At 39.5% G+C, this 26561-nt stretch overlaps 1 protein-coding gene across 2 annotated transcripts in view; it reads right to left on the reverse strand.

The window, feature by feature from the left end:
* The window catches only part of LOC132399201 (RNA-binding Raly-like protein), a 489585-nt gene that overhangs the window by 252544 nt on the left and 210480 nt on the right, over positions 1-26561 (reverse strand). The window contains exon 1 of one of the 2 annotated variants that reach the window (XM_059979353.1): positions 21512-21638. The exons of the other annotated variant lie outside the window; for it this stretch is intronic. Within the exon in view, the coding sequence (XP_059835336.1) occupies positions 21512-21548 (37 nt within the window). The 5' untranslated portion in view covers positions 21549-21638. Of the gene's footprint in view, positions 1-21511; positions 21639-26561 lie in introns of those variants that run through there. 2 annotated transcript variants of the gene reach the window in all.

Raw genomic sequence — 26561 nt, forward strand, 5'->3', positions numbered from 1 at the left:
CATGGGGTTATGGATCACCTAGATAATACTAATATTTATGTCAGGCTGCTGGTTATTGACTACAAATCAGCAAATAATACAATCATTCCTACAGGTCTGATCAACAAAACTGCAAATCCTGGGCCTCTATATCTCCCTCTGCAACCGGAACCTTGACTTCCTCACCAGAAGACCATAGTCTGTGCAGATCAAAAATAACATCTCCACCTCAATCAATGCTGGTGCACCTTGGCGAAATGCACTTAGCCTACTGCTCTGCTCTCTCTATATCCATCACTGTATGGCTAGGAACTGCTCAAATGCCATCTATAAATTTGCTGATGACACAACTATTGGTGGAAGAATTTCAGATGGTGACGAGAAGGCATACAGGAGCGAGATGTATCAGCTAGTTGAGTGGTGTTGCAACAACAACCTTACACTCAACATCACTAAGACCAAATAATTAATTGTGGACTTCAGAAAGGGTATGATGAGAGAACACACATCGGTCCTCATATAGGGATCAGATGCAGGAAGAGTTCGAATTTTCAAGTTCCTGGGTGTCAACATCTCTGAGAATCTATCCTGGGCCCAACATATTGATGCAGTTACAAAGAAGGTACGGCAGTGGCTATATTGATAGGATGCTAAACTGGGCTGAGAAGTGGCAGATGGAGTTCAATGCAGATAAGTATGAAGTGCTTCATTTTAGTAGGTCAAATGTGATGGCAGAATATAGTATTAATGGTAAGAATCATGGCACTGTGGAGGATCAGAGGGATCTTGGGGTCTGAGTCCATAGGACGCTCAAAGCAGCTGAGCAGGTTGACTCTGTGGTTAAGAAAGCATATAGTGTATTGGCCTTCGTTAATCATGGAATTGAATTTAGGAGCCAAGAGGTAATGTTGCAGCTATATAGGACCCTGGTCAGACCCCACTTGGAGTACTGTGCTTAGTTATAGTCGCCTCACTACAGGAAGGATGAGGAAGCCATAGAAAGGGTGCAGAGGAGATTTACAAGGATGTTGCCTGGACTGATAAGCATACCTTATGAGAATAGGTTGAGTGAACTCAGCCTTTTCTCCTTGGAGTGAAGGAGGATGAGCGGTGACCTGATAGAGGTGTACAAGATGATGAGAGGCATTGATTGTGTGCATATTCAGAGGCTTTTTCCCCAGGGCTGAAATGGTTGCCACAAGAGAACACAGGTTTAAGGTGTTGAGGAGTAGGCACAGAGGAGATGTCAGGGGTAAGTTTTTTTACTCAGAGAGTGGTAAGTGCATGGAATGGGCTGCTGGCAATGGTGGTGGAGGCGGATATGATATGGTCTTTTAAGAGGCTTTTAGATAGGTACATGGAGGTTAATAAAATAGAGGGCAATAGGTAAGTCTAGTAATTTCTGAGGTAGGGACATTTTCAGCACATTTTGTGCTGTAGGTTTTCTATGTTTCTATATTTCATTAGGAATTCGGAGGAGATTTGGCATGTCACTGCAGGCAGTTGCAAATTTCAGTTGCAAACTTGTAAACTCAATCAACTCCATGATGGCAACTGGCCTCCCCAGTATTCAGCAGATCTTCAAGGAGCAGTACCTCAAAAAGGCAGCATCCATCATTAAGATCCGCCATCACCCAGGACATGCCCTCTTATTGCTACCATCAGGAATAAGGTACTGGAGCCTGAAGGCACACACTCAATGATTCAAGAACAGCTTCTTCCCCTCTGCCATCAGATTTGATATATATTTCTTACTCCAAATCACAGTTTTTGTTATGCATTGAAATGTCAATGCTACTGCATAACAAAAAAATTTCATAACATATGCTGGTGATATTATACATGATTCTGAGTCTGAATCTGACATCAGTATTTTTTAAATATGATAACCCCACTGTTTTCCAGATTCTCCCAACACCCCATTTTATCACCTCTGCCATCTATCCATCCATGATTTTTCAGCTCTTGACGTTTCCACTAGCTATATTTTCCTGCAAGGCCCAATATTTATTATATAGCTTATCTTGTTGATGCATCTGTAATCAATAATTTTAAGATATCATTACTGCTTTTCCTAAGGTGCTAAGAATTAATGAGAATCCAAACCAGACTGGTCTCTTGAATTTAAATGAAGCTAATTGACTTCAGCTAAGCATTTCAAGGTTCTTCATTTTCACTACTCCATTTTATTCAGAAAAGATAAACAAACATAGCAAATGGATCAGAAGTATCATATTCGATATCTTATTTTCACCAACTCGTCAACAGAAAGCATTGACTGCTTCTGTGTGTGCTCGTCACTTTCTGATACTTCTACCATTTATCTGGTTTTCATGGTCTACCTTCGTCATAAGTAAGTGGAAATTTGTTATTAATATTCAGAAATCCAAGTTATATCCAATACTACACCCATCTAAAGTGCAACCGATTCGTCATAGATGGGAATTACTAGATACCAAGCTGACCTCACTCCCACTCACCCAATGGAAGTGAATAATTATAGCTAGCATTCTATGTCCTTAAAAAGGTTATAGACTGAAAAAAAAACACCTCAAGCTTAAACTCTTGGTTTTCTATACTTACTATTCAACAACAAAGATCTTAGAAACTCACTTAACTGTAGGAATATTTTGGAATTCTAATTCTTTCTAAAATTAACATGAAGTAAACAAATTATATCTTGTGCAAAACCAGACCAGGAGGCTACAGATATCGATACACACACTTTATTAATGTTGAAGCTAATTAACTACCGCAAAAAATTTGAAGATTATGAACAGTTGTGACATGCTGAAGCAGAGTAATACATATAAGTCACTGCATATGATTGAAATGCCAGTGATATTCTTATTGTAGCAAGCACATTTCTGGAGTCAGTGGAGCAACCACTATGTTAATGCATATCACTACATCCAGACAACAATCATACACATAGAACAAGTATTATGCATTCACAGTTAAGAACTTAATTTTCGGTAGTTAGTTGAAAGATGCAGGAATAAAATGCATCAATATATATTTAAATTCTACATTTTAAGAAACATTGCTTCAGAAAACAAATAACCGGTTTGTACACCATCTGTATTACACAGGCATTACTGCCAAGGTTAGCATTTACATTAAGTTGTGAAGGTAATGGCAAACCACATAATTCAATTCCCACCTTCAGGAAGTGTTTTTGAACACAGATATTCCAGGATTAAGGCCCAGTGATGAAAACTAAATAGAAATACATTCCCAAATCAGGATATTGTGTGACTTGTGCCAGTTAGAGATGGTAATCCTGCTGCCCTTGTCCTTGAGTGGCAGAGGTTTGTTAATGAAATCTGATTAAGTTACTGAGTACAAATGTTATTACAGTTGATTCTTCAGCATCAACACTCAATGCACATGCGATGGAAGGAATGCTTGTCAAATGAATCCCAATCAAGCAGGATGCTGTAACCTGGATGACATTGATCTTCTCAAACATTTTTGAAGCTGAACTTGTCCAAAGAAATCAAGACTATTCCAACATATTCTTGAAAATAGTTTATGGAATGGTTTAGTAGGTGACAGAAGCTACAGCGTTAGAGTGATGAGTCGAGTAAACATCCTGAGATGATAAGGCTGCAACATACCTGCTTATTCAAACACCTCTCCAGACTGCTGCATTCACAGTATTATTGCCAAGGGAGCAGTCATCCATTTGAATTGTACTACTTGAAATGATGGGAACCTTGGAACAACCACTTTTTCAAGCTAGTGCTATCCAATAGCAATGTCTATTGTTTGAGAATATCCAGTTTCTGCTTCCAAACATTGTGACTACCTGATGCCACACACTGTAAAATTGAATCCTACCAATACTGCACTAGCAGTCTTAAATCAACACACGACAATTACCTTTTACAACTAGTACTAGTTCTGACTTCACCTGGAGAATTCAGCATGTTGTTCCATGGTGACTGGTCCATGTTTATAATGATCTCTGGAGCCGTGTCCTTGACAGAAGCTAACCTGAGCAGTTAGTCAAAGTTCTAGAAAGTTGGTGTTGCTTGGAAATATGGTCAATGACATCTTCCATCAGTGAAGATGTTTATGAGTAGATTCTTAGAACAGTTATTGGCCAGTCTGGACCTTTTCCACATTTCCTGAGCAGGACACACCTGTCCAATTTCCCACATTGCATGTTAATAATGGAGGAACATCAGAACAGCCTACTTAGAGATGCTGCTAGTTCAGGAGCACAAGGCTTCAGCTCAGGATTTGGGAAGTTTCCAGGGCCCATAGTTTTTGATCAGTTAGGTCATAAACTTGGGATGAATCAAATTGAGTATAATGACAGGGACACCCAAACTGAAATAGATACATCATCCACATAGCACCACTAGTTAAAGAAAGTTCAAATAATTCAGCTTTGCTATGAGTATAATTTGAGATCTCTCTTCAGGTGTATACGTACAAATATCATTCATTAAAAAAAGTATTAAAAGGCAGTCATTTATCTTATTTCCCCTCACGCATTTGAACAAGTGATCATAAAAACACTGGCAAAATTTAAAGAACATTTCCAAATGATTTGTGGACATGCTCAACATAAATTGCGTTTTATTTCAGATTTTTGTTATTTCTCAGTGCTCTTTCACACGATGCTGAGATACTGCAGTGTGTTTGTGGGTGAGCTACTTTACAAGAGTTTCATAAAATAAAAGAGCTGGCGAATATTATAGGAAGTTCTGTGCTTAAAGTGTATGATTTATGAACGTTATTAATATAATTAGAAAAGAATCAATATTGAATTTATCCTTAAAATTTATGGGAAGTTTATGTATGTCTGACTTTTTGAATTATGAAGTAGAGTGATCCAGAGAAATATGAAAATGCCAGACATCTGACTAAGTATATATCCTATTTATGATCTTGGAAATACATTAACAAAGGCAATTTCATTTGCAGCTGAAGGAATATAATTTGGAAATTTTCCCCGATGTGCTTCTGTCTTCACTACCGTTGAACAATGGCAGATGAGTTTTTTTTTCAGTAACGATTTTTCCACATTGTCTAATCATAGTATTGAAAAACCAATGCACATCTGTTGCTATGGAAACCATCACATTGTTACCACTTTCAGACTACCATACAGATCTGCCCATCATTTTACATCCAACTGCTTGCCTGAGATTGACTAACGCACACTAATCAGAAATTCAAAATGTTTATTGCAGAAGGGGAGAAACATGATATCTCTGGAAGGAGAGCATGCTTAACAGAAGAATTGTTTTTTTTTTGCCAGTCCATCTTGGATTCTTTTTAAACAGAAAAAAAAAATTGCTTTTTCTCACTTAACAGAGGAGTGAAGGAGGTAGAAGAGTGACCTGATAGAAACATGCAAGATTATGAGAGCATAAAATATGGTAAATAGCCAAATTTTTCCCCTAGAGAGGGTTATCAAAAACAAGAGGGTTTATGTTTAAACATAAGTGGAGTGAGATGTTAAAGCGGACCTGAGAGGTAAGGTGTTTATTTTTACACAGATAATGGTTGACATTGAGAATATACTGACACAAGTGGTGGAATCAGAACCAATCACCACTGTTAAGAGGCATTTCTTCAGACACCTAAATAGGCAAGTCATGGCAGGATACAGTCCTACTGTGGATGAGCAATAAGGTCTGCATGAAGGTTATGGGAAAAGGCATATTTCTACAGTATGAATGACTCGCTAGGCTTTCTCTTCATTCCTTAAAGTAATTTAAAGCTCATTTACCATTGACACCCTTGACCTTGGTAGAGAACTATAATTCTAATATAGGTAAGCTTAAACATGGGAGAGATAAAAGTCAAGTTCACCAATCATTCAAATTTGTTTTCTTCAACACTGCTTAATGTCATTTTGGGCCAATTAGAGGAATTATTGCTTCCTCGTCTGAAAGTTACAGGTTGAAATCTCCCATGAGTATTTGAATACCTCAAAATATTACTTTAATTCAGCTCCAAAGAAAACCCTGCATTAGACCCATTGCCTGCTTCCATGTTATGTGTTAAAAAAGTGTCTGCTAGACTTGTTTACACAGTAAGACAAATCACTTCATCCACTGTACCTTAACTGCACTGTATGCTTTGTATCAAATATAAGGAAGCTCCAGTCCTACAAAAAATTTGTTTCTTTAAGCTTTTTTTTAGAAATGACTAATGACAAATTAAAATTGTTACTCTTTTCTGTAATTCAAAAACTCAAGAGTAAATACTTCAGGGAAAAGTTCAGCAATTCCATCACTACATCCACACAGTTAATTTAATTCTGCTCCTTCACCATTGACTAATCATCTCCCTGATAGAGACATTCCACACAGTGTGTGAAAAAGAATAATAGGAAGGTTTTAGATTACCTCTTCTAAAGCTACAGTATATTCATCACACAAACATCTTCAAAAAGTTCAGTTTTCGTTCATGTAGAAATTGTTTTGCAAATCCCCAGATGCACACAATACTAACATGTAGGTACATATTGCACATTTACTGTGAAAGAGATGACTATCAATTCTTAGGTTTGATTGCACACATTTAAACATTTTCCTCACCTGGTGGTGGCATCCGTTGGTCTCGAGAGACCATGGATCTGCGCCTGGAGTTTCTAGGGTGCAGGCCTGGGCAGGGTTGTATGGGAGACCGGCAGTTGCCCGAGCTGCAGGCCCCCGTGGCATGCCCTCTCCACGCCACCGATGTTGTCCATGAGAAGGGCACTAGGACCCATGCAGTTTGGCACTGGTGACGTCGCAGAGTAATGTGTTGTTAAGTGCCTTGCTCAAGACACAAACACGCTGCCTCAGCTGAGGCTCGAACCAGTGACCTTCAGGTTACTAGCCTGATGCCTTGCCCACTAGGCCACGTGCCAACACACCTACTGTCATTCTTTTCAACAAAGCAATATTTAGCTTTCAAAATGAAACACCCATGCATTCATAACACACCCATTCATATCCTTTCTGAGCAATTTTTTTTATCAGAGTACAGCTCCCTTCAATAGACAATAGACAATAGATGCAGGAGTAGGCCATTTGGCCCTTCTAGGCAGCACTGCCATTCACTGTGATCATGGCTGATCATACACAATCAGTACCCCGTTCCTGCCCTCTCCCCATATCCCTTGACCCCGCTATCTATAAGAGCTCTATCTAACTCTCTCTTGAATGCATCCAGAGAATTGGCCTCCACTGCCTTCTGGGGCAGAGCATTCCACATATCCACCACTCTCTGGGTGAAAAAGTTTTTCCGCATCTCTGTTCTAAATGGCCTACCCCTTATTCTTAAACTGTGGCCTCTAGTTCTGGACTCACCCGTCAGCGGGAACATGCTTTCTGCCTCCAGCGTGTCCAATCCCTTAATAATCTTATATGTTTCAATCAGGTCCCCTCTCATCCTTCTAAATTCCAGTGTATACAAGCCCAGTTGCTCCAATCTTTCAACATATGACTGTCCCGCCATTCTGGGAATTAACCTTGTGAACCTACGCTGCTCTCCCTCAATAGCAAGAATGTCCTTCCTGAAATTTGGAGACCAAAACTGCACAGAATACTGCAGGTGGGGTCTCACCAGGGCCCTGTACAGCTGCAGAAGGACCTCTTTACTCCTATACTCAATTCCTCTTGTTATAAAGGCCAGCATGCTATTAGCTTTCTTCACTGCCTGTTGTACCTGCATGGTTGCTTTCATTGACTGATGTACAAGAACACCTAGATCTCGTTGTACTTCCCCTTTTCCTAACTTGACTCCATTTAGATAGTAATCTGCCTTCCTGTTCAAGTTGGAGGGTATAGCTAGATGGCATTCAAGAAAATGAAAGCTACTGTTCTCTGCCAAGCTTCTTAGTCAAAATTTTTGTTAAAACATGTAAATTAGCATGACATAATTTAAAGAGGCTGTTCTGGAAACTGACATAATTGTTCTACTGAGTAACCTACAAAAATTTAGTGCCCATTCCACACCAAGCTCAGCTCTGTGAGCACATACTGGATTTTATTTTCTTTGGTCTTGAAGTGCTTGGTGAGAACTCAGTGAATAATCATGGCATGCCGATTCCATTCCAGGAATCACGAGAATGGTACCAGTCCCTAAAGAATCAATGACCTGTCATCTTTCTGCTGCGCACCCAATTCAAAAATCAGGCCCATCTTTTTGTTTAAATGAAGCTGTTAATTTCACCATTTTCAAAAAATGCTTCATGGACACCTTTCTACCTTGATACACAGTTTTTCGAAGGTTCTAATTATTCTTGACTAGGACCACACTATCCATAAACTTGCCACCAGATTCCTGAAATAAACCTTACTTTCCAAGCTCTCTATCTGAGCGAGAATGCTCAAGAATAGACATGTTTAAGGACATTCATAAAGATTCCTTCAAAAAAAAAATTGCAACACTTCACCAGCTCATGGAAGTCCCTGAAACATCGGTAATCAAAATGCAAAAGGACCATCCTTGAAGGAATATATAGCATTCGGAAACTTCCAGAATAACACATACAAAATGCTGGAGGAATTTAACAGGTCAGGCAGAAAGTCCAACGTTCACAGTTAATTTATTATATGGCACCATATACACTGAGATTCATTTTCTTGTGGTATACTCAAAAATTCATAATAAAATAATAACCATAATAGAATCAATGAAACACCACACCAACTTGTGTGTTCAATCAGTATGCAAAATACAACAAACTGTGCAAATACAAAAGGAAAGAGATAATAAATAAATAAATAAACAAACAAACAAACAAGCAAGCAATAATATCAAGAACATGAGATGAAGAGTCCTGGAAACTGAGTCCATTTGTTGTGGGAACATTTCAATGATGGGGCAAGTGAAATTGAGTGAAGTTATCCGCTCTGGTTCATGATCCTGATGGTTGAGGTGTAATAGCTGTTCCTGAACTTGGTGGTATACGACCTGAGGCTCCCATAGGTTTTTCCTGATGGTAGCAATGAGAAGAGAACATGGCCTGGGTAGTGGGGGCCCCTGATGGTGGATGCTGCTTTCCTGTGACATCGCTTTCTGTAGATGTGCTCAGTGGAGAGGAGTGCTTTTCCCATGATGGGCTGGGATGGAGCATGATAAATGAAGGAGTTGATGTTTCCATCTGAGTCTCTTCATCAGGTCTAGCAGAAGGAGCACAAAACAACCCACTTTTAACTCTCCGCTCTATCAAGCGCCAACACTCTGAAGTCTGCAGATCTCACAGGAACCCGTCAACACTTTCCAAATCCAAGGAGCTACCCAAGAACAAAAATCTCCTTGCACTGGAGTTTCAGAGTCAGACTCTGCTTTAGTATCACTGACATATACTGTAGGATTTGTTGTTTTGTGGTAGCAGTATAGTGCAGGACATATATAAAAATATACTGGAAGGTACAACAAAAGTAAATAATGCACAGGAGAATAGCAAGATTGTGTTCATGGGTTCATGGACAGTTCAGAAATCTGTTGGCAGAGGGGATGAACCTGCTCCTAAAACACTGAGTGTGGGCCTGAAGACTCCTGTACTTGCTCCCTGATGATAGTAATGAGCATGCCCAGATGGTGAGGGTCCTTAATGTTGATGGCACCTTCTCGAAGCACTGTGATTTGACGATGTCCTCAAAGAAAGACAGGCTTGTGCCCATGATGGAGCCAGCTGAATCTAAAATCCCCTGCAGCCTCTTGTGATTCTGTACATTGGAGCATCCATACCCAGCAGTAACAGAACCAGTCAGATGCTTTCCACAGTACATCTGTAGAAATTTACCAGAGTCTTTGGTGACTTACCAAATCTCCTCAGTCTCTTAATGAAATATAGCCACTGGTGTGCCTTCTCTGTGATTGTGCCCAGAATACAGCCTCTGAATATGAATGCCCAGCAACTTGACGCCAATCATTCCATTGCTGATCCCTCACTGAGGGCTTGTATATGTTCTCCTGACTTTCCCCTTCCTGTATAAAATGGCTGATCATTTTCTAATTGAAAATAATTATTTAATGAATTATTTCCTTATTTCAATAGAATTCTGTACCTATTTGTAAAAAAAAAACAATTAAAAAGCCTTCTCTTAAATGGGCCCGTCATTTAACCTGACATCTAATTTTCATATAAAAATATAAAGAAAAAGAGACATCTTACAGAAGCAAAAAAAGCCTCACTTGCTTTTCAATTAAATGTAGAATATATTTTCATGCCAATTATAAAGTGATAATTACTAATTTGGTGTGATGGGCCAAAAGGCATGCTCTTGCATTCATTCTAGAATTCTAACCCGTGGGCCTAACTCTCATTGATACTTGCCCATTTCAGAATTTTATTAATTTAAATAAAATGCATAATTGCTACAATTGAAAAAATCTCACTGAGAATGGTGAGAATGTAATAAATAACATAATTGAATGCAATGATTCTTTAATATTTATAAAAATTCAGTTCCTAATAATGCCACTGCTGCTATTTTTATAAAATTTTAAAATTCAGCATTATCCATACCTCCATAAAAGCTTGTGCTTAAAAAAAGGTAAAGAATCAAGTGTACTTCAAAAAATGAGACCTAATTTAACTGAATTATTTGGATCAGCATGTAATGAATTTTATCAAGTACTCTGGGCTGAAATGCAAAGTACATTTTATCCATCCTGGTCACATGCTAAACAAAAGAGGATCCTCACTTAAATTTACTCAGTACTGGCCAAACCCAGGTAATGAAAGGGTTCCAATTAAACAAACGTCCCTAAGTCAACTTTGTTCATAAGTTGGTAGAAAGGTAAAAATCACTTGATATGATAACCATACCATCAGAGTGTCATAATGAATAGTATCGCAAGTCGGGCACTCTTCACACAGCAACAGTCTAAAGTATATGGAACAAGTTGATTGTGTCATCTATCTGATATCAAAGGTAAAATTCTGTTAGTTACTTTTTGTGACATATTACATTGGCAAGGGGACTCGGGGATAGAAAAAAAAATCCTGTAAGGTATTGTGTTTTTTTTTTCCTTTTTTAAAAAAATATTCCTTGTAAGCCAGGTAGGAGAAATACCCTTCTGAACACTACATGGAAACCTTGGGCATACTATATCTGAGCTTCCCTCCTTGCTCTTTCAAATCCTAATACTTCCTCACTTTGCACAGCCTGGTGTCAAGCCTTCTGGATACATAGCAGCTTTCTGCTTACCTGCTATTTCAGTTGGGAAAACAGAGAAGGCCAAATTAGCAGAGTCAAACCATAAACATTGACTAAAAATTCCAAATGATTATTCTGCTGGGCTATTTTCCTAATCCCCTCCTACCAAAACTATATTTGAGCTCCACTATGCAAACATAAAACACATTGATTCCAGCAGTTGCACAAAGACCTATTTGGTGTTTTGGATCACAAAACTAACTCACTTTAATAATTACTAGCTCTTGAACTGCTCTTACCTAATTTTAGATCCATTCCATTCCAAGGCTACAGGAGACAGATAAATGGATGACTGTCAGGAGAAGGAAGGGAGAATTTCAGATAGTGGAGAATACCCCCAAGGCCATCCCCCTCAACAATAAATACTCCATTTTGATTAGTAGTCAGGGGATGATCTACCTGAGGGAAGCAAAAGGGGCTGTATCTCTGGCACTGACTCTGGCCCTGTAGCTCAAAAGGGTAGGGAACTAAAGAGAATGGCAATAGTAATAGGGGTCACTATACTTAGTGATGCCCACAATGTCATACCAACCAATCTGTAATTACACTCATTTCCATAAGACCATTAGATATAGGAGAAGAAGTAGGCCATTTGGCCCATCAAATCTGTCCACCATTCAATTATGGCCTGATCCAATTCTTCCAGTCATCCCCACTCCCCTCCCTTCTCCCCATACCCTTTGATATCCTGGCTATTCAAGAACTTACCTATCTCTGCCTTAAATGTGACTTGGCCTCCACAGCCACTTGTGGCAACAAATTCCACAGATTTACCACCCTCTGACTAAAGTATTTTCTCCACATCTCTGTTCCAAATGGACGTCCTTCAATCCTGAGTCATGCCCCTTTGTCCTAGACTCCCCTACCATGGGAAATAACTTTGCCATATCTAATCTGTTCAGGCCTTTTGACATTCAGAATGTTTAAAATTCGGAATTTCAAGACAACACCTTCTGTCCTGCATTCTTTACCCTTTTGAATTTTGCCTCTGTGGTACAATTTAACTCTTTGCTCTGTCTGCATTTGTACCCAATCATTGGCTTGTCCTTCCCAACAGAGATTGGTTGGTATGACATTGTGGGCATCACTAAGTCTTGACTAAAAAAGAAATCCACAGATTGGAACTTAACTTCAAAGGATAGACTTTGTATTGAAAGGACAGGCAGGAAGGCATAGCAATGGTGTGGCACTGTTGGTAAGAGATGGAATTACATCTTTAGAAAGAAGTGACATTGGGTCAGAGAATGTTGAATCTTTGTAGGTGGAGTTAAGAAACTGCAAGGGTAAAAAAACAAGATGGGAATCATATACAGGCCTTTAATAATGTGGGGTTGAGATTGCAAAAGGAGCTGGAAAAAACATGTAATAAGGGTAATGACAATTGTAATGGGGGAACCAATATGCAAAGCGATTGGGAAAATCAGGTTGGTGTCAGATCACAAGAGAGGGAACTTGTTGAATGCCTATGAGATGTTTTTTTTTAAAAAAGCAGCTTGTGCTTGAGCCTACTCAGGGAAAGGTTATCTTAGATTTGGTGCTGTGTAACAACCCACATCTTATTAGGGAGCTTAATGTAAAGGAACCCTTAAGAGGCAGTGATCAAAATATAATTATATTCATACTGCAACTTGAGAGGAAGAAGCACAAGTCACGTGTCAGTATTACAATGGAGTAAAGGGAATTACAGAGGCATGAGAAAGGAGCTTGCCAGGTGGATTGGAGTAGGATACTGAAGGGGATGTCAGTGATGCTGGTGAACGAGTCTATCTTCACTGTGGAAGAAACTAGACGTGTGCCAGAGTATCAGGGAGCAGGAGTGAGTGCCATTGCTATTACAAAGGAAAAGGTGCCAGGCAAACTGAAATGGAGTAAAGGGAATTACAGAGGCATGAGAAAGGAGCTTGCCAGGTGGAATGGAGGGATGATAGCAGAGCAAAGATGGCTGAAATTTCTGGGAATAGTTCACAAAGCACAGGATAGATATGCCCCACTGGATAAGTAGTTCTCAAGTGGCAGGGGTAGATAACCGTGGCTGACACGGGAAATTAAGGACTGCATAAAAGCCAAGGACACATAAGGTAGCAAAAGTGAGTGGGAAGCTTTTAAAATCCAACAAAAGGCAACTAAAGAAAACTCTGTGAAGGGCAAGATGAAACATGAGGGCAAACTAGCCAATAATATAAAGCAGGATACTAGAAGTTTTTCCAGTTATATAAAGAGTAAAAGGGAGGTGAGAGTTGATATTGGACCACTGGAAGATGATGGTGGTGAGGTGGTAATGGGAGACAAAGAAATGGCAGATGAACTTAATGGGTACTTAGCATCAGTTTTCACTGTGGAAGACAATAGCAGTGTGCTAGAGGTCTGTTAGTGTCACAGAGCAGGAGCGAATGTCATTGCTATTAGAAAGGAAAAATTGCTTAGGCAAGCTCAAAGGTCTTACGGTGGATGAGCCATGCGGACCAGATGGACTACATCCCAGAGTCCTGAGAGAGGTTGCCGAAGAGATAACAGGTGCATTAGTCATGATCTTTTAAGAATCACTTGATTCTGTCACAGTTCCAGAGGATTGGAAAATTGCAAATATCACTCCACTCTTTGTGAAGGGAAGAAGGCAGAAGAAAGGAAACCATAGGCCAGTTAGCCTAACCTCAGTGGTTGGGAAAGTTTTGGGCAAACAAGTGGCAGATGGAATAAAATTTTGGGAAATGTTTGATAATGCATTTTGGTAAAAGGAAAAATAGTGCAGAGTATTATCTAAATGGGGAGAAAATTCAAACATTAAAGGGGCTGAAGACTTAAGAGTTCTTGTGCAAGACTCCCAGAAGTTTAATTTATAGTTTGAGTCTGTAGTAAAGGCAACAAATGGAACATTGTCATTTATATTAGAATATAAAAGCAAGGAGATAATGCTGAGGCTTTACAAGACAGCACTTGGAGTATTGTCAACATTTTTGGCCCCCATATCACAGAAAGGAAGTGTTGTCATTGGAGAGAGTCCAGAGGAGGTTCACAAGGATGATTCTGGGAATGAAGGGGTTAACATATGAGGAGTATTTGGCAGGTTTAACACTGGAATTTAGAAGAATGTGGAGGGATGGTGGGGATCTCATTGAAACCTACTGGATGCTGAAAGAACTAGGTAGGGTGGATATGGGGAGGATGTTTCCTATGGTGGGGGTATCCAGAACTGGAAGACACAGCCTCAAAATTGAGGAGTGACATTTTAGAATAGGAGGTAAGGAGGTACTATTTTTAGCCAGAGAATAATGAATCTGTGGAATGCTCTGCCACAGACTGTGAGGAGGCCAAGTCCATGAGTATATTTGAGGTGGAAGTTGATAGTTTCCTGAGAAGATATTGGGAGATGGCTGGTGTATGGGGTTGAGTGGGATCCGGGAGCAGCCAAGACAGAATAATGGAGCAGACTCGATAGCTAAATAGACTAATTCAGCTCCTTTGTCTTATGGTGTTTTTCCACCAAGAAATAGTCAATGCACATTCCATGACCATTTTTGCAAAGTTGTACCTTATATTTTTTGAAGATCTATACAGTTTCTGCAGTGGGTATATGTGCTGCTACAACAGTAGAGATTCACAGGAGAAGGGAACATTCACTGAATATGCACCAAATGGGAACTGCTAAGCATTCTGCCTGTCCTCAAATAAGTAAGCCATGCAGCATGGTTCAAAACTCTTCTCTGAAGAGTTCATGTTTAAGACCACAGATGAACTACAAAACCTCTGATGATAGCAATAGGATCAACATTTTTGTGAATATTGTGTGCGGTTCTGGTCACCTAACTATGGGAAGGATATCAGCAAGATTTGAAAGAGTGCAGAGAAGATTTACTATGATGTTGCTGGGTCTTCAGGAGTTGAGTTACAAGGAAGGATTTAACAGGTTAGGACTTTATACCTTGGAGCGTAGAAGAATGAGGGGGGATTTGATAGAGGTTTACAAAATTGAGGGGTATAGTCTGAAAATGCGAACAGGCACTTTCCACTTCAATTAGGAGAGATAAGTACGAGAGGACATGGCTTTAGGGTGAAAGGGGAAATGTTTAGGAGGAACTTCTTCACTCAGAGAGTGGTGGGATTGTGGAACAAGCTGCCATCTGACATGGTAAATGTGGGTTCACTCTTAAGTTTTAAGAATAAATTGGATAGATACATGGATGGGAGAGGTCTGGAGGGTTATGGACTAGGTGCAGATCAATGGGACTAACAGAATAAAGTTTCGGCACAGACTAGAAGGGCCAAATGGCCTATTTTCTGTGCTATAGTGTTCTATGGTTCTAATATCTCTCAATAGTTTTAATAAAATTGCCATTTCTCTTTTCCAGAAACCAATTGTTATGTCAGCAATTGTGTTGATGCACACGAAGTATGACAAGTTACAAATCCATTGAATACCAGCAGCAATTACAGCTATTTTCTCTTGTTTAAAAAAATCCTTGGGTTATGATGATAAATTTTAGCTTTGTTGCAGATACTTATTATGTTGCTTAAGATTATTTAAAAATACACAAGTAGATATTACAAGTTGCTTAGATGGGGAAAAGAAGCGTAAAGCAATAGTGGGTAACTAAATTTGAAATACAAATCAGGTGTGATTTAATGGAAGCCAATATTGAAACACATACTAAAACATTTGATAAAAATGTCACAATGAAATAAAATTATATGGCCATGAAGCATAATCATTTGCAGTATTCACACATAGATTAAACACTATCTCACTGGTAAAAATACAAAATCCTGCTAAATACTCCAAAACTGCAAAAGAAGAGGCTGTTAACAATTAGCAGATCAAGTAGCTTTTATGGAGAACAAAATCAAGTCAAGTTTTCAAATTACTGCTGTTTCATTTGTGTATTTCTAGCATTTTCTTTTTTTTTCCATGGTGTTGGAAGAGCTTCAGCCCATTATAAATGTATTCATGTAGTTTTGGAAAGGCCCACATTAATCCAATTGCAAGAGAATTTTTTCACATTGTTACAATCTAAGACTTCTACAGTATTTCCTATTAATGCACATTTAGAACCTTGTCTTTAATAGAACTCTTAAAGTCCATATTTTTCATTTTAATTATAAACATATTTTATTCCTATCCCATACACAAATAGTTAAAACAATAAGGTGTAATGGCAAATGTTTAGAATTTGATGACATTTTGTTGAGAATAAATGAACAATCCATTTCTTCCTTCTCATCCCCAGAAGATAATTGTACTGCAATATTAATCTCTACTGTTATTCTCATATTCTGTTTACTCTTTCAACACACTCAGTTCAAAAATGACTAGATTCTCATCTGCTACATCTGTTATTAATCACATCTAATTTTGGATCTATAGCCCAAAGAATCATGCACACAACTATCAATACTTTTAACAAGATTATTTCATTATGGTTCCAGACACCATCATTCCATACATGCTTGCACTGTTAAAAAAATTTGGAACCTTTATTACTACCACTCTGTATCCTTAATGTTCTAAAGGTCATTAGGGGGATGAACTTCTGTGTGTCTGGCTCCAACCAGATGGGAAATATCTGCACTATTTCTCAATTTGGATAGCATGACAGACTGTTCATATTCAGATTGCAGCCAAGGGCAGGGATAACAGCTTGCTAAAGATTGAGGTCATGTTGAAATTCCCTGATGTTGAAAGTTGGGTGTAGGGGTCTCCGAGGTGCTGTATTCAACATAGAGTGAACTAATTTTTATTCCCTCATTACCAGCTAGTGGAGAGTACATAATTTTGCTGGTGATCCCCAATGGTATTAATATAACGGGGAATCACATGATGGGTAACACATCAATTCTTTGTAAACACAAAAACAATGCTTTACAATGTTCAGCTAGTACAGCAGGCATGCAGGCTGCAGTCACGATCCCTTCATTCCTTACCAACTGACTTTCAACAGAAACCAGATACTGGATACTAGATGAAATACTTGACAAATCTACTGGAATTTTTGTGGATGCCACTAACATTACATCCGAATGCTGTGCATTTGGATTCTCAGAAGACGTTTGGTATAGTCCCATAGGAGATTAGCTTGCTGGGGGTGGTTAAGGTACTGATGCAGACAGGAAGAATTGAAAATAACGGTCTCTTTCCGAGTGGCAGGCAGTGATTTATGGGCTACTACGGGATCAATGCTGGGATCTCGGCTACTTAATTTTCACATCTGATATGTCCAACTGTGCAAATGACAAAAAGTTGAGCAGATGTGAGGCAGATGTAGAGAAGGTCCAGGCTGAGTGGGCGAGTGGGCATATGCAGGATAGTATGAATGAATGCAAAATTATCCACTTTGGGTGGCAAACTATCTGAAAGGCAGAAGATTAAGAATGATGGAGATGTGACAGGTCTTCATGCCCTTGTATTACCAGTTGCTGAAAGCATGTGTAGCAGGTAGTGAAAATGTATGTTCCACTTCAAAGTGAAAAGATTTGAAACAAAGCAGGGGCTTCTGGCTGCAATTATACAAGGCCTAATGAGACTTACTGCAAGTATTGCATGTATTTCTGCAGTGTGATCCCAAGTGCTCCATGCAGTTCTGCTTTCTTCAGAGGCAGGATGTTCTTGCAATGAAGGCAGAGCAGCAAAGTTTTACTGGAATGATTCCTGGGATGGCAGAACTAACAAGAAATTAGGTCAGAAAGTCCTATATTCATTAGGTATTAGAAGAATGGGAACAGATTTTATATTAGGTGAATACTTCTAACAGATCAAAAGCAGGAAGGATGTTCTTGACCATAGGAAGGACTGTGGTCAGTGAATGTACAACCGCAGTCACGGTCTAAGAATAAAGGGCATGTCATCCAAGATTGAGCAGAAGAACAAAGTATTTTTTCAGAGAATGTAAATGCATTGAATTGTCTACTGCAAAAAGCAGATGAAGCCAAACACTTAAATATATTCAGAAAGAGTAAGATATAGTTTTATGGGCTAAAGTGAAAAGCATGTGGAGAAAGCAGGAACAGGCTTTTGAAATTGGATGTTCAGCTGTGGTTTCACATTTCTATGACTTAAAGTATTTAAAGCAGCCAGCATAATCAAAGGTCCCACTCAACCTGGACATTTTATCTTCTCCCCCCCCTCCTTTCAAGCAGAAGATACAATAAGCTGAAAGCATGTACCATGAGGCACAAGGACAGCTTCTATCCCATTGTTACAAGGCTGATTCCCTAGTATGATAAAATGGATATTTAATCTCACTAATCGACCAAGCTGTGACCTTACTGTCTACGTACACTGCATGATCTCTGTACTCTTTATTCTGCATTGTTATTATATTGGTACTACCTTAATGCACTCTGCTAATGAATTAATATGTTTGACCAAGGTATGTTTTTTCCTTCTATCTCAGTACCTGTGACAGTAGTAAACCAATTTAAATTATATTAGATGTAATGACTTTGCAGCACGACAATCATACCCACACTTGGGTCACTTACATACAATGGAAATATCATGAACTACAGTCACAATAGGAATAGTCTTGCTTACAGGACAGCATTCTGAACATCCAGATCAGCTGGCAAACTCTGTTTAATTGTTGGACGCATAGATTGCCCAATGATATTGGCTACCATTTTCAGAGGAAAGGAATGGGCCACAACCTCTGCATGTAGCTCTATACTCCTTGGTGTTAAAATTGTGCAAAGAATGTCATAATTCCTTGTTTTTGTTTGTCCAGTGCCACGCCTCAGGAGATCCTCTAGACTTAATATCCTTGTTCCCGTTCTGACTAAAGACCAACGTATGTTTATGTGCGTACATCCACCGGAATGCCACCCTCTAGTTATACATCAACTCAGTGCCTGAGATGGTGGCAGGGCCTAAAAGTGAGGGACAGGCTTTCTTCATTGTTCTTTCCTTCTCAATATTCACTCCATTCCTTGCCAGGCATTTTGGGTATCTTAAAGAAGGTCGTGGTTTTGGTGTGGATTACAAGGGGGTTGGAATCATGAGGGATATTCTTTATCTGTAGCCTGAATCCTGTAAATCAGAAAGCTTTGAAGTACGACACAAGGCACAAGTGTAACATAGTCTTTGATAGCTTTAACCACGTCATGGCAATTCCAACATTGATTAATATAGCACTGTCCATAGAGGTTAGGACATATAAAATGCCCATTCTATCTCCAGTTCATTCCTGCTGCCTGTGGCTTGACATCACTTCCCTTTTCAATGGAGGGAAAAGTGTGTCAGTGAATGCTGTGAATTTTGCATGGGTGATTTGGAAGCTTCCAACTGGTTTATGTAAAGACTGCAATGTGAATGAATATCAGGCCAACTGTATGGTTCTGTGGCAATGTGGGGCATGGGTCTCCATTGATTACTGATTGGTGCTGTGATGAATTGAGCAGTGGTGCTGTTGTTAGGGAATGCCACATTCCTTGACCACCGATGTGAGATAATTGAACTGGAGGTATTTCCTCCAAGTCCTTCAGTCATTGAGTTACACAGCTGTCTGGTCTCATTGTCAAGGAAGGCCTCATTGCACCATGCTGATCCAACGCTTTACTCATCCTCCTGACATTCAGCTAACGCAAATGTGGCTTAAATGCTGTTAGCGGCCTCAAAGTCTGAGAAGCAAATTACTGCTGCAGAGAAGTGTTGGACACGGACAGCTCACGACTCATACTGGTGGGCCAGATGAGAATGAACCACAGTTCACGTACAGCAGGCTGGTGTTACCTCTATTTAGCCACTGATGATATTGCCCCCCTGCTGAGGAGTCTGGATAATATCTTTAGAACATCCAAGCCATCCAATTGAACAAGCAGCATGAGGGTGCTTTCATTACCATCAATGGGGACAGATTAATTATCCATCTCGCTCTCTGAGGCTACTGGAGTTTTCCTCAAGCACAAGACTAGACTTCTGTACTTAAAAAAGGGATATGATTTAATTTTGTAGCCTCCCAAACCTCATCGTAATGGTTATCACTCATCATTTTAAAACAAAAATCAAAAATTCACATTTTAAAGCTCAAAAATAGTGTATGCATAATAAATGTAACTGAGTATTACAATTCTTTAGTCTCGATCTTTGAATAATCTCAGGTGTATAACAATATAGGCACTGTATGTATTAAAAGGTAAATAATTCAGCAACAAATGCCAATAGTTAACAGGAAATATATCTTCAAGAATCAGTTCACGACCAAAAGTGTTTTTGGCAGAATGATAATATGCTGTTTATAAGAACCCAATATATAATAAACAATAGATGTATATTATATTATATTATATTGATACACACAACGTTTGAAACCTTCAGGACATGTTTAGAGGCTATATTACAAGTACGTAATAAAAAGGCTTTTCATTCTGTATAAAATACAAAACATTTTTCTTGTTTGTAATCCATCAGAAACACCTGATACTGTGCATTCATTTTCTTTCCCACTGGCTAAAAGATTAGATGCCTGTCGACAAAAGTTGCCACACTAATGGATGAAATGTGCTCTAAATGCTGTCATCCTGCGGTCTCGTTCAATGGAATGATGACACTGCTGCTGTGTTTTTTTTTCAGGGCAATTTGTATCAAAGTGTGAAAACTGCCTAGTTTACCCAAGAGGTGCTACATTAACTTCTGTATTTATCTCAGCGGAAAACACTCCGTTGCAGATAGATTTCGCCTATTATGTTAAGCTGATTGAACTTCCACTCAGACGACTTCCATCCTCTGGAAGTAAAGGAAGTTTGGGGATGACTGTTGTCTCGATTCGAACAGAATCCCTCTATGAAACACCGTGCCCGTGTTCACGGATTCAGTTATTCTATGTCAAATTATCACCTTCCCTCCCTTTTCCTTCTCGACTTTCCTCTCGCGAGCTCTGGAAAGCTGAAGGGCATTTAATACATTTTCACGTTTCATTCATTTCAAAAAGACTTAGCTGTTGCAACGTTTACATTAAAAAAAAATCAACCCTACCTTCTTCCAACGTTTCGGTGGCAGCACGAAGCTGACAGTGAAACTCGCAAAGACGGATGTTACACCTATGTTATTCACGATGCCCAAGTTTTAATTCTGAACTTAATGAAAGCAAGTTTCCTGGCGACAAGTAATGAAAGTTCTGACAGATACTTCTGTATACTTACTCCGGCAATGAAGCGGGAAAAAAAATATTTCCTTTAGAAGTAGGAAACGCAACTCTTAACTACTATAAAAAAAAATCTAGTCTGATAATTACTTTATTTGCGCAGTTGGCTCATATCTTGATTTGTCCACATGTAATTTAAACAAACATTTGACTGCAGGCCAACTGCGTTCACTGATGTCTACGTGTATTTAATGGAATTGTTTCAGCGCCAATACTTACATCTCTGATTGCGGCGCTTGCCCTTTACCATACTCATTCTATGCGAGTCCAGGTTTCTTCAGTAATAATCACACTCTTGGACAATGAATGGAAACGCTTCTGCTTCTTTTCGGGGAGCCAGTAATTGCACTCACTGACAGAAAGTAGCCAGTCATCAAACAGCAGCAGCCTGGGTGATACCATTTATCTGGGGAGTAAGCGTTGTTGTTCTGCAGCCTTCCTCACCATTTATCCGAAAGACAGAATTCTGCCTGATTCTAGTTCGAAGCAACAAAAAAAGTTCCAAAGGAACAAATAAAACAGAAGACGAATCTGTGTCATTTTGTTTATGTTTTCACAAAAAACATAAACCCAAATGCTACACTGTCGCCCTGCCAAATGTTTCTTCTTGGAACAGCTTTTCGCACCATTCTAAGTGTGTTTCAAAAAGAGTTCATTACTTAATACAATTTATGAGCAATTTTACTGAGCACAGATCTGGCCGTGTCATCAACGGTTAATACATTCGGAATCAGATAATACATTCTATTCTACATGCAGGTTAACTCCGGAGCCAAGGTGAAGTGGACTGATTAATTCCAGGCTCATTTACAATTACCCAGGATTGATTCACTGATGGAGAAACAGCTGTTTTAATCCAGGAGCGAAAAGATGCTTGTGAACAGACTGTACAGCTGTTTGACGAAACAATCTAAGATGACGTTAATCTTATGTCGTGTTGCCATTTCTAGTTGGATGTATGTTGGAGATGTCTTCACTTGACTGCCTCCACTCCAGCCTCTCAACACAATTGTCCTCTGCTTTCTCAGATCACCTGTACATTACCCATTTGGATTACTCTTCTCTATCAGCCAGTTGACCCATCTCCTCCACACCTGCCACCACCAACAAATCATTAGAAACAATGAAGATCCCTGAGATCAATTAATGGAGCTCCCAAGTCAAACCAAGAGCAGTGGGAATCCTAAATGTTCACCCCTTACCTCTGTAAGGAGGTACCATCAATTTCCATCTCTTGCAGGAAGAGGTGCTTGTGCTGGAATTGATACGTACTTCCTTGAGATATCCAATTCTTTGCTCAGAACATTGGAATAAAGGCAACATAACTGTCTGAGAGAAGTAATTTCTCCTCATGATGTTAAATGAATAGCACCCTGTTCTTAAACTATGCCGCCTGGTTATAGATGACTGTTAAGTGGGATCATTTTCTCGGCATCCTCTTTGTCAATACCATCAGAATTCAATGTTTCAGTTGGATCACCTTTCTTTCATCCATAATCCAAAGAGTAAAACCAGCACATTGTTTCTTCATGCATCACCCACTTTATGCCACAAATTAAACCAGTTAAATTCCTCTGCACTGCATTCCATTACAACTAGCATATATCCTTGCGTAAATATGAAGTTCAATACTGTGTGAAATATCCGAGGTGTGCTCTCACTGGTGCTGGGAATGTTGCATCAAAGCCCCCCCCCCCAAATGTTATAGCCCATATCTCTTGCAATAAAGGTTGCTAATTCCATTAGCCTTTCTAACTAATTTTTGTGCTTCCTATGCCTAGTCTTGCAAGATTTTGTACTTTAATAATAATTAGCATTTTTTTCCTTCCAAGGTGGATAACCTCACAATTTACCACATTATATTCCACTTAACAACTTCATGGTCACTAACATAAGTGATGCAGGTGGATGCTTCCCTGGTGTCACAGATAATTGATTACCTGACTGGCAGACCACAGTACGTGCGCTTGCAACACTGTGTGTCAGACAGAGTGGTCAGCAGCACTGGGGCTCCACAGGGGACTGTCCTGTCTCCCTTTCTCTTCACCATCTACACCTCAGACTTCAACTACAACACAGAGTCTTGCCATCTTCAGAAGTTTTCTGATGACTCTGCCATAGTTGGATGCATCAGCAAGGGAGATGAGGCTGAGTACAGGGCTACGGTGGGAAACTTCGTCACACAGTGTGAGCAGAATCATCTGCAGCTTAATGTGAAAAAGACTAAGGAGCTGGTGGTGGACCTGAGGAGGGCTAAGGCACCAGTGACCCCTGTTTCCATCCAAGGGGTCAGTGTGGACATGGTGGAGGATTACAAATACCTGGGGATACAAATTGACAATAAACTGGACTGGTCAAAGAACACTGAGGCTGTCTACAAGAAGGGTCAGAGCTGTCTCTGTTTCCTGAGGAGACTGAGGTCCTTTAACATCTGCCGGATGATGCTGAGGATGTTCTATGAGTCTGTGGTGGCCAGTGCTATCATGTTTGCAGTTGTGTACTGGGGCAGCAGGCTGAGGGTAGCAGACACCAACAGAATCAACAAACTCATTCGTAAGGCCAGTGATGTTGTGAGGGTGGAACTGGACTCTCTGATGGTGGTGCCTGAAAGGAGGATGCTGTCCAAGTGGCATGCCATCTTGGACAATGACTTCCATCCACTCCATAATGTACTGGTTAGGCACAGGAGTACATTCAGCCAGAGACTCATTCCACCGAGATGTAACACTGAGTGTCATAGGAAGTCATTCCTGCCTGTGGCCATCAAACTTTACAACTCCTCCCTCGGAGTGTCAGACACCCTGAGCCAATTGGCTGGTCCTGGACTCATTTCCATTTGGCATGATTAACTTATTATTATTTAATTATTTACATTTATATTGCTATATTTCTTCACTATTCTTGGTTGGTGCGGCAGTAATGAAACCCAATTTCCCTCAGGATCAATAAAGTATGTCTGTCTGTCTGTCTGTCTGTCTTACTTGCTGTCTTTCTGTCCTTGAGGAAATCTCCCAACCCACCCATCTTTCTCTTTGTGTTCAAAGTCCAAAGCTCGAGGTACATTTATTATCAAAGTATGTATACATTATACAATCTTGAGATTCGTCTCCTTACTGGAAGCCAAGAAACAAAGAAACTGAAAAGAACCCATATTAAATAAACTGTCAAACACCCAATGTGCAGAGAGAAAAACACGTATCATGAAAGCAGTGATCGCAAACAAACATCATTGTGTGTCTGTGTGTGTGTGTGTGTGTGTGTGTGTGTGTGTGTGTGTGTGTGTGTGTGTGTGTAAAAATGTAGACACCGCGTTTGATTTCATTTGGGGGTAGGGTGGCAGAATGCAGTGGAGGCAGAGATCCGAATGTATTGTGTGCCAATGGTGATGAGATTACCATTTGGTAGTGCTAATTTTTGGCCACACAAGTTTGTCAGTTTTACATGCTGTAGCCAATATTCAAACACTATTTCTTATTACGGATTTCTTCTGGTACAGATGTTTAACCAATTACACAGAAGCAAATTCGGATAATCTGAAATGCCATCCTTCTATCTCACATTTCAAGCAGCTGTTTTTGTTTTTCTCTCCTGATATTTAAAAAATTCATTCCCATCTCCAATTTTGAACTCCTTCAGAGATACTATTTTAGCCAACACTGCCACCACTTGTGTCATTTTATATCTCCGGATCACCTCCAATCACAGGCCTTCTTTTTTTTTCTCTTTACCCTCTCCCCCAATTTAAAATGTATATAATCCCTAATACTTTCCCAGTTCTCATGAAAAGTCATCAAAATGAAATCATAACTCTGTATCTTGCTTCACAGATTCTTTCAGAACAACACTTGCCATGCTTTCAGGTTCTGTTCTGCAATCCCAGCATTTGTACAAAACGATTTAATCCATCTATAACAATAAACTGTTTACATATTAATAGTTCATATCAGTTTGGGAGGTGGTTTCAAACAATATAAGATGAGTGATTTTGCAAGTTTACATATCTTATCTGGATCAACAGCCTGACAGCGGTATACAGAAAGCATCAGGTCTCAGCTAAATCAATGGAAATAACATGTTGAGTAAAGGTGATTAGTTACCTCTAAAGGGAAAATAATCAAAAACTGGAGTGGCTAATCTGTTGTATTACTGCATGCTTGTGGGTAGCAGGCTAGAAAACAACATAATTAGCTGATGGGAAATAATTTTGCAATCCTTTTGTCTTCAATCAGAAATAGTTGGTTCCTCAGCTGCACACTAAATTAAGAAAACATAATTTCACAAATTTTAAATATTGATATGGTATCATTAGATGAAGTTGCACATTTTAATATTGAACAACACGGGGCAGGATACTATTAGCGTTGAAATTGGTTTATTATTGTCACATGTACCAAAATAGAATGAGAAGCTCGACTTGCATGCTGTTCATACAGATCACATCATTAAATAGTGCACTAAGTTAGAACAAGTTAAACAATAACAACATAGAGTAAAGTTGAACAACTGCAGAGGAAGTGCAGTACAGGTAAACAACAAGGTGGAAGATCATAATGAGGTAGATTGTGAGGTCAAGAGTACAATTTATTGTATTATCATCGGGGTCTCTCTTCTACCCGTCAGAGATATTTATCAGGAGTGCTGCATATGCAGGGTCCTTAGCATTGTCAATGATCCAACAATCTCTTTCTATGGTGCATTGATAAAAATTGGTGAGAGTCAATGGGATATGCTGAAGTTCTTTAGCCTTCTGAGGAAGTAGAGGCATTGGTGAGCTCTCTTAGCTGTGACATCTACATTGTTAGACCAGGATAGGCTATTAGTGATGTTCACTCCAAGAAACTCTTGCCTCAACACTATTAATATAGATAGGAGTGTGCGCACTGGTCCCTTTCCTGAAGTCAATGAGCTGCTCTTTTGTTTTGCTGACACTGAGGGAAAGATTGTACTTATGATATCATTCTACTAAGCTCTCTATTGCCTCCCTGTACTCTGAATCATCATTATTTAAGATACAGCCCACTACAGTGGTTTCATCTGAAAAATGCAGATGGAATGAGAACAGAATCTGCCCACACAGGTATGAGAGTACAGTGAGCAGAATGGGGGTTGATGCTGCAACCTTGTGGAGGACGAGTGTTTATCATAATCATTGCAGAGGTGTTGCCGCTTACTCTTACAGATGGTGCTCTGTTGGCTGGAAGATCAAAAATCCAGCTGCAGAGGGAAGGGTTGTCATCCAGGTCTCAGAGCTTGGTGACAAACTGGAGTT

This window comes from Hypanus sabinus, chromosome 1 (assembly GCF_030144855.1).
Source record: "Hypanus sabinus isolate sHypSab1 chromosome 1, sHypSab1.hap1, whole genome shotgun sequence".
NCBI classification, from domain to species: domain Eukaryota; kingdom Metazoa; phylum Chordata; class Chondrichthyes; order Myliobatiformes; family Dasyatidae; genus Hypanus; species Hypanus sabinus.